Source organism: Gossypium hirsutum, chromosome D01, assembly GCF_007990345.1.
Source record: "Gossypium hirsutum isolate 1008001.06 chromosome D01, Gossypium_hirsutum_v2.1, whole genome shotgun sequence".
Taxonomy (NCBI): Eukaryota; Viridiplantae; Streptophyta; class Magnoliopsida; order Malvales; family Malvaceae; genus Gossypium; species Gossypium hirsutum.
In genome coordinates, this window is record NC_053437.1 from 63,794,398 (window position 1) to 63,807,695 (window position 13,298).

Sequence of the window (13,298 nt, forward strand, 5' to 3'; positions counted from 1 at the left end):
CTACCTATTATAATATTCAATATTTTTGAAATTTATTCTGAAATATCTATTTTACATATAAGAATGTATATATTCACCATAAAAAATAATAAACAAATCTAATTAATTAAACCCTAATTAACATGCATGACCGTTGAAATTAACCCTAAATCTCAAACCCCCTTAAACCTCTAACCCCTAAATTAACCTTAAATCCCAATTACCTTAAATCTATACCCCGTACTCCTTAAAATACCGTCCATAAAAAAAATTCCCTAAATGTTTAATATATATATTAATCATAAAATATAGTCAACAACTAATTGTTAAAATATATATATTTTGTATAAATTAGTCGAACAATATATATATACTACCAAAATTTATTACTCAAAGTTAATTCTATTTTTAAGTTTTATTATATTTTATTTTATTCATAATTTAATATATTTTCTCTCGTAAAGTAGTAATTTAAATCAACTGTTATAAATAGTTCGCACGTTATATATATACGACTTCTCTTTAATAAAAACTTTTTATATTAATCAATATTATTTGTTAATTATAATTTAAATGTAAATTGTCCCACTATATAATAAATAGAACAAAAAATTAATTATTTCAACTTATAAGATTTTTGTTACTATTAGCGGCGCTTCGGTAAAAACGCCGCTAAAGGTCAATACATTAGCGGCGCTTAGATACAAACGCCGTTGAAGAGAAGAGAATTAGTGGCGCTCAGTTAAAAACGCTGCTAAAGATCCGAGTATTAGCGGCGCTTGTATAAAAACGCCGCTAAAGATCCGAACATTAGCGGCGCATAGACAAAAACGCCACTAAAGATCCGAGCATTAGCGGCGCCTACACAAAAACGCCGCTAAAGACTCGAGCATTAGCGGCGCCTAGACAAAAACGCCGCTAAAGATTCGAGCATTAGCGGCGCTTACACAAAAACGCCGCTAAAGGTTTAAAAAATCGCAAAAACGACGCCGTTGGTCTTAGGTTTTTTGTGGCGCTTTATGTAAAACGCCGCTAATTCATATTTTTAGCGGCGCTTCCGGATAATCGTCGCTGAAGCTTTACCTTTAGCGGCGCTTTGGATAAATCGCCGCTAATGCTCGATTTTTTGTGGCGCTTTTGTTCCAAACGCCGCAAAAAGTGCCGCTAAAAGCCTATTCTGGTGTAGTGTAATCAAGTTTTTTACCTTTTCTTTACCTTATGGGAAGTATTTATAGAGAATAAGTGTTGGTCATGGATCCCATCTATCGAGTTGTATTTTTCATTAGGTGCAGTGGTAAGACGACGTATGAAATCAATTTTGATGAGACCGAACGGAATATCTGCCGAATGTGGTAAATTAATAGAGCTTGTGAATAGCTCTCCCATCTCTTATAAAGATACAAACTAGTTCCATCATACTTTTCAATTTCTAAAGGAACGACAACATCAAGAGCCAAGCACAGACCTTCTGCCTCTATAGACCTATAGAAATGCATGCTTTCAATTGCCTTTAACCTTTCCTCATTCACATTCATTTTATAGGCTTCCTCTATGTCAGAAATATTAGGCTTTTCTAATCCTTTGGGTTCTTCTTCTTTCCAATGTAACTTGGCCCCATAAACATGAATGGCAAGTCCTTGCAAAGGTGTTAAAGCTTTATCATAGACTATCCATGAATGCATGACGCATAAAATAAATAATGTGATGTTCCTATATACATGTGGAAAAGAGTCTATCCTACATGCCTTAAAAGAATGGATGTGTTATAACAAGCGTCGATAATGGCAGTAGAATAATCGCAAAGCGATAAGAAAAGAAAAAAATAAAAACACACAGATTTTACTTGGAAATCCTTTGGGGAAAAAACCACAGGCAGAGCAGGAGGAGTTTTGACTAAATCTTTTTAAGGGTTGAAAAACCTTATTCTAATCAAAGTCAAATAGAAGAAGAATAGTTCTATACAAATTCAATTTGTGCCTGCCTCTCGCCCCCACAGATCCCCTTATTTTGCCACTGTATTTATTTCTTCAACAAGTGACAGTATTCAGGTCACACAATCTCTAACTGGTTGCATGAACATATGAACAATACTTATAGAGAAAAAAACAAAAACAAAAAGTCTTTTATAAAACTCTTTACATTATATACAAGGTTTATGGTGATCGTGATAAACTTATAGGCAACACAAAATATAATCATAGAGATTTAATGGCCATCAAAAGACACGCATAGGCTTACACTAAAGCAGAGATGGTAACAAAGCACATCTTATCAATATATATTGTATGGCAAAGTAATTCTTATGACGATCTATTATATGCACGAAATACACAGACAAATAATAAAAGACTAACATATGGGATGACAAAGATTCAACATGAGTACAAAATACTACGTATGATACATGAGGAGACAAAGAAAAATCAAGTCAGTACCATAAACACATGCAACAAAAATTATGTATGCAGCTTACAAGGTTTTTATTTCTACGAAGGTTTGGGCATGGTTCTATCCTACGTTCAGTCAACTAAAAGGGCTATTATATGTGGGCTTAATGTTAATTCTAATGCAAAAAGGAACCCAAATTAATTTACCAATAGCCATGGAGGATAATGTTCCCTTTTCCTCACCCTCTACAAGCTTCAAAAGGAAGGGTTTGATTTTAGGTGGTCCAATTTTCGATACAATGTCGAGTCTTTGATTTTTTATATAATGTCTAGAATTACTCATAGCCCCTCCTCAACCTATAAATAAAACGATAATGCGCTTCAGTGCACTCAAACTCACGTCCTCTTGTACTGGCAACAATGTCAATACTAACTGAACTAAGATTCAATCGATAATCATATATATTTACAAACACCCTAAATGTCAAAAGTTAAGTTCATGGTTCGACTTCCTATGTCCTTAATGGAGTCGCCAAGCTATCATAATGTGCTAGAGAATTTTGACAAACTATCAAAAGCATGGAGGTCCTTATTTGTAAATCCTCAAGTTTAAATTTCAAAGTTTGAAAGCAATTGAAACCCTAGGGACTTAAAGTTGTAATTTAAGAATGCAAAACCCCCTTAAAAACAAATTAAATACACGAAACCCCTTTTACCAAATTTTCCATTTATTTTTCCTACAAATAATATCCCCCAAAGCTTCTCACTTTACATATTACAATATGTTAGTTTTCTTTGAATTTTACATGTAATTTATTTAATACAAAAAATAAATATATAATATTATAATGTAAATATTAAAATATATTACAATTATTTATATTTAACATTTTGATGAAAGATAAATATTAAATAAAATATATATGGGTTGGCCAATTGCAAATGCCCATGGAGTCTAGTTCTAGACTTGTGGTCTACATCGTAGTACATGTGCGTCACTAGGAGATTGCTAAAGCAAATAATGGCTCGGCCATATCACAGGCTTACGACACTCGATCTTGTCGTATGGTCACCCAAATATATTCCACTGAATTGCATATTCACAAGTAAAGCATCCTAGACAAGTGGCGTCACGGGGAGCAACCTGGAAGCACCCACGATTCACGAACGACCCTCAAACTTGCACCATCCAGTTAGTACGAATGACTCTCCAACTTGCACCATCCAGCTGGTCACTGGGTGGCCAACCACCCACATGTTTTATCTCCCATTAGGTCGATCACTAAATAGTGGAATCATTAGGCCATGCACTTATTTTCTAGAGGAGACTATTAAAAGATCACTAGGATTAACAATCTCATATTATCTTAACAAAGAGAATGCTGTACTACACTTAACAACAACCAAAATGTAACAGCCTTGCCACCTAGTCGACCACACGTTCGCCATATTTCGAAGTTGATAACAATGTGACACTACCAAACAAATGGATCCTACTCCTATACATAACCCAACACACGATGATAATGGGATCTTCTCTCCCTTCCAACAACCTTAAGCATTCAACCCAGTACACAATCTCCCTTACCTACCTTAAGCTCCCTTCTCCTTACTTCTCCCAATCGACCTCCTTATTGCTACTACCATCTCTTTCTATCTTCTTCACTAACAAGTATACATTGATTATTTATCAAATACAAACCCTACATTACAAATAATTTTTAACACTATAAATAGGTGAATTTTTTAATAAAAATAATTAATTTATTCTTTAATTTAACATAAAAATATTAATTTACTCATTTTTTAATAAGAATTGACAAAATATAATTTAACTACTACGGTCCATCGTACTTTCACTCTTCCAACAAGTTCCAAAATGAATCAGCAAAAGAGACAAAAAAAACCATGCCCGAAAACCAGGAATTCCCCTGTTTCCATGCAGCTTTAATGTTGTAGTAAGAAGTAACAGTAGAGCCCCTAGCAGACGATGCCCTTCACCAGTACTTATATAGTATTACTTATTGGTCCTTTTTCATGGAACTGTATATGAATAATTGATGAAAGAAAAATAGTTCACAAAAAGTTTGGCAGAAATAACACTGTTGTTGTTGCTGCCAAAACCGGGTCGACCACGTGGGTCTTTGTCGGTGAACAGATAATGGCTCACACCTATCTGCATAGAGACAAATTAAATGAAAATTCTAGCATTCGCCCCTCTATTATATTTAAATTTAATTTTTATATAATTTTTAGTTTTTTAATAAAAAAATTCATTGTCAAAACATTAATGAGACCAGTTGAGGGGGTAAGCAATTTGGATAAAATAATATTTATATAGAAAATAAATATTGACATAATGTGTAAAGTTTTGAAACAATTCGACAAAACGTGTAAATTTTGAAGATTAACGTTGTGATTAATTTACTATAAAAAAATTTAAGAGGGATCAAAGTGGTATATAAACCAACTTTTATATAAATGTTTATCACGTTTGGTGATGAAGTGGAAATGAAAAGAAGAACCAAACCTATGATTAATCTTGGTTTCCAAAAATGCAATGATACTCCATAAATGATTTGTTTGCCTATACAAAACCAGATGCCAACATATAGAGCTGGCATGTTGAATGTGGTGGGTCATTTTGACTGCATCTTGTTCCCTATTTGTCTACTATTTTTTATTCAGAGCTATCAATAGTTTTAGATTTGTATAGAAAAATGTTAGATAATTTGTTAATCTTTTTGGGTTCTTGATTGTCTTTTTTAATAACAATCTCTTCAGAATTCGGATTTGTATTTATACGAAAAAAGGAGATATGATTGTGAAGATGAGGAAATATTTCTAGAGAAGTGAAATTATTTACTTCAACTCAATCAATACTCACTCATTATACTTGAATGAGGCCAGGATTACTACGAATATCTCTACTCCACAAACATTCGTAATCGTAGATGTTGGTTATATTCATAATTACTTCGGCTTCCTATGGATCCCTGTTTAGCATCAGTACAGTGCGTTTTTTACTGATTTCTGTGCAACCGCAACACAAAACTTTCTTTGGATGACCAACTTTCAGTGTAGTGAAAGGGAGTAGATCGCGTCACACCCCAAAATTTCTATTGCTCCATTTATGCCCTTTGTATTGTTTCATCCTATTTTTTCAATGTTAATATTATAAAAATATAGAGTTATAATTTATTGGGTTTTGACATTGGTTTTGTGTATGAACCAAGATGAAAATATTCAAAAACTTGATAATGATACACTAAAAAGAATTCCATGGATAAAAGAGAAACCCCCATAGCTGTAGAACCATTGAATCAGTACAATACCCAAGGGTAAGACCTAAAACGAAACACTTAGACATAGAGCCCAACAAAAAATGAAGATGCAACAGTTGTTTTCAAGTCAGGGATTACTGAGTCACTGTGGGAAGCAGTATTTCATGCATGAATTATTATGACTGAGAAACAAAAAGGAGTTAATATATAATTTGACCCCTAAACGTGTTCATTTGTATCTAGTTGCTCCCTTAATTTGTATTCTGCCAATTAAGTTAGTCCCTCTGCACTAACTCCATAACCCTTGAGATAGTTGTTCCCTTTAACATATTGGTTAGGAATAGGGATGTTCACAGTTCGATTAAAATTAAATTAACCGACCAAACTAATCTAATTCGGTTAATTAGTCGGTGGCTGAATTTAGTTCGGTCGAAGGTCAGTTAATGGTTTTTTGGAATTTCGGTTATCAATTGATTCGGTTCAAAACCGGGTAATTAACGGAATTAACTAATTAACCGAAATATTTGTTATTTTCAAGACTTATGTGGTGTTTCTAATGTCTTATTTGTTGTTTTCACCTCCATTTAAAAAATTTTGAACTATTAAATAAAAGAAAATGAAAATCAACAATTATGTTTTATACTTATTTTAACCAAAAGATAAAAACATATAAATTTTGATTAATTTAGTTAACTGACTGAATTAATCGAAATATTTCGATTCGGTTAATGGTTAAAGATTTTTACATTTGAACGCCCCCTAACTAAAAATGCCACGTCAATACATTACAAACTAACAGTGTTAGCGCAGAAAGACCAACATAGTCAACAAAATACAATTTCAGGGACCATGTATTGTATATTATCCGAACAAAAAACAAAGATCCCTTGAAGTTTGAGAAGCAGCTGTCAAATATACGCACTATTACAACAACAATACTATGTTGATGCACTTGTGGTTACAATGAAAGGTACACCAGCCTTTTCATGGCTGCTCTGCTCTTACCCTCCCCTCTCACTACTCATCTTTATTTTTGCATTTGCAGGGTGTACTACTATTCCTTGAACAAAGCCGACGCACTGCCAATACTGCACACATTTTTCTCTCTTTTTTTCACCTCTTCTTTTTAAATTATTATTCTTAAAATGAAGTACCTGTGAATAGTTTCAGTTTACCGGCTTGACTTATGGAAGTAGAGTCCCTCTATCTAAAAGGAAAAACAGGCGTTTCTGTCTCATCCTATAATCACAAATTTCACTACTAACCTTTATGTTTTCTTTTTTTTTCAATTTCATCCTTATTTTTGAGGGGCTAAATTTGATTATTAACTTTTAAAAAAGAGTTGGAAAATACTGACTAAAATATTGACAATATTGATTTTTTTTTAGACTAAAATATTGATTAAATAAAAAATTCTAAAGAATATAAAACCATAATTTAGGGATGACAAAAACACTCAAAACAAACGGTGACGACCAAATCCAATGAACTCAATTCTCTATTATGCCTAACATTTTGCTTTCCCTATCTGCCAGTCATTCAAGTCTCAAGAGGCTAAACGTATTTGCTAGCAGCACGTAACATAAAACAAAGATTTCAAAAACCATAAAACAACGTCACTTTCAAACCAAGTCTAATTAATTGACCAAATGTTGTTCATTTCAACCACATATAATACATCAGCTTAGTAGCTTTGATGAGCTTTACAACAATAAATATGATCAATCAAGTAGCCTAGCCTAACCTTCTTATATACCGGCATTTTGGTACACCCTCGAATTCTTTTTTTCATCGATTTGCCTACCGATAATATAAGATGGGGGTGGCATGGTAATAAGCTACCTTTCGGTTCTGCAGTAGAAATGGGGGGTGTTCGAGTTCATGATCACCGGGTGGAAATGGTGTTGGAGGAAAGTTGCGTTGGGAACTCGGAGTTGGCCAGCAGCAGCTGATGGTGAAGTAATTATTGAAGATGAGAATCCTGATGATGCTGCACTAGGGAAGAGTGGCATTTCTTTTGTTCCACCATAAGGACCTTGGATTTGCCATGGTGGGGAATCTACTTCTATCCTCTTCTCTATTGCTCTTTCCTGTAAATAAATAAACAAAAACCGTAAACCGACACCGTTGTTTCGAACTACGGGTAGGAAATAGTTTTGCAAATTAGGGGTTAACCAAAGAGATGTGGAGCTTATACCCTATAAACCGGAAAGAAACTGGGGTTTGCAACATTCCAATTCGGAACGTGCTTGAATGCTGTTGCTTGGCCAAGACTAGGTTGAACCCTCATTGTTGCCGGAGCAGAGTTCTCGAACTGAAACGGGCGAATATAAGCAACCAAATGCATCCTTCAATCAATGAACTGAAATAAATTTTAAGGATGTAATCAACATTACCCTTGCTCCACTCGCAACAGGCAAGCCATCATAGCCGCGCTGGAAAGGAAAGTTGCTTGAATTTTCATTCTCCTTTTGGAGATTGGACGTACAAGGGGGTGCTATGCCCAAGTTCAAGTCAAGAACTCGATTCTGGTCTGTAACAAGAGGACCAACAATTTAAAGGACAATAAAAAATTGTTTAAAATATATGCAGATTGAAGATGACAATTCTCAAAACAAAAAAGTACCTCCATTTTCAGATTCGGAGATTAGTTCCCCCTCATAGGTGCTTGGCTCAAAGTTGGTGACCGCTTCTCTTCCATTACATTTTATAGCAGCCTTATCATAAGCCCTGATATTCAAACAAGAACAACATAGATCGAGCTGGTTGAGAAATCAAAAAATTGGTACCATTACAAGAAAATTTATGATCTACACACCTTGCAGCTTCTATTTCACTATCAAATAGCCCAAGATATATGTACCTGCAAGAAAAGAATTATGATAAACCAATCAAAACCAAGTTTCCAACAGTTACCAATTCATAATTCAACTTCTTAGTTTAATGTCACCACTTAAAACAACATATAGACCAAAACACTAATACCATTTTAGACTGTTTAGGTTAAACCGACCGATTCTAATAACGAACGTCTGATATGCCTATGCATGCAACACGGGTACACTCAACTTTTTTCAAGTTTCTCTCGCATATTCAGAGGATCATGCTCGATACAATACACCATATTCATATTCTACCATAGATTTTATATATAACAAAAGTTTGAGTACTCGGACTTTATATATACCAAAGTTATATATAATAAACATAATTAAAGATCAACACTAACTAAATGAAATTAAGGTCATAAATTAGCAAAAGGAAGCTTACTTCTTGCCAAGAAGTTGCCCCATTCGAGCCTCCCATCGGCCGCATTTGTGCAACGTAACGCCCCTGTATTTAGAACTTCCTCTTGAAAAACCGGTGCTCTGCCTACGCAGGATATGCACAAATTCTTCTTTTGTGAAATTACTCATCTACAAAAACAAAAATGAATCATTCAATTGAATTTAAAAGTATTATTTCGGAAGGCATAAATTAAGTTCATTTAATCACATTTAAATCCCTAACCTGTTTAATATCATCATCATAATCACTAACGTTAAAATTAATATCTGCATCGGTTCCTCGAAACTTGATTGCTGCTCGATCATATGCTCTGTTAAAAATCAAAATAATTTTTTTTTAAAAAAACCCAAAATTTCAAAAATATATGACCAAAACATGAGAAGAAAAATTTACCTTGCCGCAGCATGTGCTGTATCAAACCCACCTGTAGAAATAAACAACAACCCAGATTTTTTAAAGATTTAAAATTTAAAACCCATCATTTTTAAAGCTTCAAAAAAAGCAAAAAAAAAAATTGAGAATAATGGATCGAATTCTCCTCACCCAAGTACACTTGTTTCCCACAATCCCTACATTTTTAGGAGGACAAAAAAATACCCAATGAGAAAAAAAAAGTTTAAACAGTATAATTAAGCAAAATGAGCTAATAATACTGCACATATGTATGAATGTATGTATGTATGTATGTATGTATGTATACACACATGTATATATAAATTTACCAAATATGAGATTCCCATCGTCCAGTTCTACGATAAAACGTGACGCCACGATATTGAGAGCTTCTAGAACGGGGACCACGTCGACTCTTCTTTACTTGTTGCCTTAGCTGAACTTGCTGTTGATGCTGATGGGGTACGACCCTCTGCTCCGCGGCTACTTCGCCGGAGCCGGCGAGATCCAGCCATCCCGTTGACTTCCAGCCATTTCCTTCAACGTCGACCGGGAAAAGCGGGATGGTTGTCCGGTTGTTGTATTTATCCTGTTCTTCTTCTCGGCTGGCTTTGAGGATGTCGAAGGAGTAACCGAAAGTGTCGGTGGCAGCCGCGTTGGAAGAGGAGTCATCGTCGCCGGCGGTTGTCGCTGTGTCGGCGTTGACGACGGAGGAACCAAAGCTCCCGCCGGAACTATCCATTTGGTTGTTATTATAACCGGAAAAACCTCCGGCCATTGAATTGTCATCACCATCGGAAATAACAGTCAAGTTAAGATCCAGCACCATAACTAAAGCTTTAAATAAATGGGGAAAACAAAGAAAGGATTCAAAAGGGTCAAAAATAATGGAAAATATGAAGTGTAAAGAAGAAACGAAGTGTGGGTTTGAAGAAGGAGGAGGAGGATGTATCAAAGGAAAGCTATGGAAGGATTCATTTTAGGCTCTCTCTTTTTTTTAACAAATGGTTTGTGATTTGTGAAGGAAGGTGAAAGATGAAGCAAGCAACAAAGAGAAAAAGGAGAAGGGACGCCAGAGGGGTCCCTCAAAAGGGAACGATGGGACGTAAGAGGGAACAAATAGCTACCTATTTTGCCATTTTGATCATCCTTTTCTTTTTTCTAAATTATATTACAAAATCAAAAATCAAAATCCCACTCCATTGTTGCTTTTTCTTTTGAAATTCGTTATAAGCCAAATGTTTTTTTTTAGACTTTAAAATATTATTAAATTATAATTAAATTATTCAAAAAAAATTATTTAAATTATCGAGTTGTTAATTGTTTTCAAATTTTGACCCTACAACTTTAAATATCGATTCAACGATTGATACAATAGATTAGTACCCATCAATGAGTAAAAGCTTAAATTCATCTATCTGATAGTTAGTGTCGGAGAAAAAACTAAACTGTGAAAAAGGAAGAGAATGATAGATTTTGATTGGTGCAGGCAATTCGAACAGAGAAATCCATACAACAACGATTTTAACAGTACGACTTAAATAAAAACTTTTAAATAGTTCAATAATTTTTTGAAGTTGAGTGATCAAGACGTAAACATTCTAATAGTTTAGTGAACTTAGGTATAGTTTAACTCTCTCTTTTTTTAGAGTTCTTCAAAATTGTGTCAATACCTATTTCTATTTGAATCCATGTTACCCTAATTATTGTAATAGCAATGTTGTCAACTAAACTAAGACTCAGTCGATAAAGTGTTAAATGTTAGGTTTAACACATGTGTAAATCATATTTTAGACCGATACTAAATAGCTTAATTTCCATTTTGATTAAATTTTTAGCTTGTTTTATTTGTTTCGGCCCTTTTCAGTCAATGATGTGTCTTCGATTTATACGGATTGATATAAAATTTTATTATTTTAAAATAAATTTTAATATTTTTTATTTAATTATTTTAAATTTTATACAATTAAATTTTAAAAATAAAATATAGTCATTTTCATTAAGTAATGAACATAATTAATAATAAAAATATATATATTTGAATATAAATATATTGGATGCATGTAATTGAGGTAAATATGAAAAATATTGATAAATTCAAAATAACATAACAAAATATATCAATATTAATATCAAAATTAAAACGATACATTTATCAATACAACAGTAATTATCTTAAAATTTGATTATGATTTTATTTACAGCCTAAATCGACAGTTAAAATGATCAAATGGTTAATTGATATGAGTAATGTGGAATTAATTATTTTAAAATTTAATCACGAGAGTTAGATGAGATGATAAGAGTCTCTTGTACCTTAATAAGTGGTCGAGTGTTTGATACTTATCCTGGGTATGAAGCAGTTTAAAAACTTATGGCTAGCATTTACCCCTCAATAGACGTGCAAAATATGAATGATTAATTATTAGGCTTGATTCGGAAAATACATTAAAAAAAACGTTTTAAAATTTGAAACTAATTTTTATTGTAAAAAAACAAAAGTAATGATTATCTATTTTTCACTTGGATTGCATTAATATCGAAATGCAAGTATTGTCAGGAAGAAAGAAAGATATTTAAGAAAAAATATTTTTTAAAAAAAGGAAATAAAAGAAGGAAATCGAGTGTGACTAGACAATCACTAGGCCTAGGCTAAGCCACTATTGCTAGAGAAACCGTCCCCCACGGCCCCACACTCCACCGCCTGCCCCTTATTCGACAAGTGTCCTTCATCCACTTCGTTTCCTCTTAGGTTTTCAACGGCCATGATTCAACCTTCCATATATTATTATTTTTGTTGAATAAATTGATATTAAATTAATTTTATTTAATTATGAAAAGTTATAAAATTATCATTGAATTTTTTAATTTTTTTTGTCATCCAATTGTCATGAATTTTTAGGTGTTTCTATTTTCATGGTAGTTAATTGATGACAAAAAAAAAATTAAATAGTTGAGTTATCACTTTGTAATTTTTTATAGTTAAATGTCAAAAAAATATAATTAAGCGATTATTTTATAATTTTTTATAATTTGATGAAAAATAAAAAGAAAAATAAACTTAATTAGATATTTTTTTTAAGTTTCACTGATACGAGACATGGTATAAGATATAATATAAATTGTAAGGACAAGTACAACTACATGTCTGATAAACTACAATATTATGTAGAATCAACAAATACGATACACAACATGCAGAGAATCGGACAAAATCCAAAAAAAAAAAAAAACCAAACATAACTCATATAAGACAAAGGCATGGTGAGAAATAAATCCACATGTCACAAATATAGATAGTGGGATTCAAACTTGAGCATTCTAGATCTCGGACGTCAGCTTTTGCCAACAATGCTTTAGGTTGAAATTTGAGTTTGAATATTGTAAATAAATAAAAAATTTAATGATAATAAAGAGTGTGGGTTCAAATAAAATACCCATGAGTTCAAAATATATGTGAATATTAATGGTATTTTTTTTGTAAATAATAGATTCAAATTTAAATATTGAATTTATTATATGAAATGATTTTTTTCTTAAATTTTCAAATTTATATTATTTACAACATTTTACGAATTCAAATAATATATCAATTTTAATTTTAAATTATATTTATTTTTCATTCAAGTATATTTATTGTATAAGCCTAACCTCGTTAAAACATAGATGTTAGCATTTATTATAGTTTTACATGTTATTTTATATATATAATCGAGGGTAGGGGCGTAGATATTAAGGATTTAATTTAAACATTTATACCACATGATATAATAAATGTTTATATGAGTAGGTTTTTGTAAGTTTAAGATATTTTGTGTATATAATTAAATTATTGCTGATACTGGTGTTCAATAAGGAGAAGATAAGAAGATGATGATGGTAGTGACTGTGAAATTAGTTTGTTTGTGACAGACAAAGAGATGGAAGAACCGAGGGAGGAAAAGTAGGAGGAGGAGGAGACATGAGA

The 13,298-nt window shown here is 32.7% G+C and overlaps 1 protein-coding gene across 1 annotated transcript; it reads right to left on the bottom strand.

The window, feature by feature from the left end:
* Positions 1-7,270: 7,270 nt before the first annotated feature.
* Positions 7,271-10,460, bottom strand: LOC121214048 (APETALA2-like protein 3). The gene is made up of 10 exons (XM_041087691.1): positions 9,661-10,460; positions 9,482-9,507; positions 9,332-9,362; positions 9,161-9,248; positions 8,921-9,066; positions 8,469-8,513; positions 8,277-8,380; positions 8,047-8,183; positions 7,848-7,964; positions 7,271-7,740 (listed from the first exon to the last, which is right to left on the bottom strand). The coding sequence occupies exons 1-10, from the start codon at positions 10,158-10,160 to the stop codon at positions 7,489-7,491; spliced, it is 1,446 nt and encodes a 481-aa protein (XP_040943625.1). The 5' UTR covers positions 10,161-10,460; the 3' UTR covers positions 7,271-7,488.
* Positions 10,461-13,298: the final 2,838 nt, after the last annotated feature.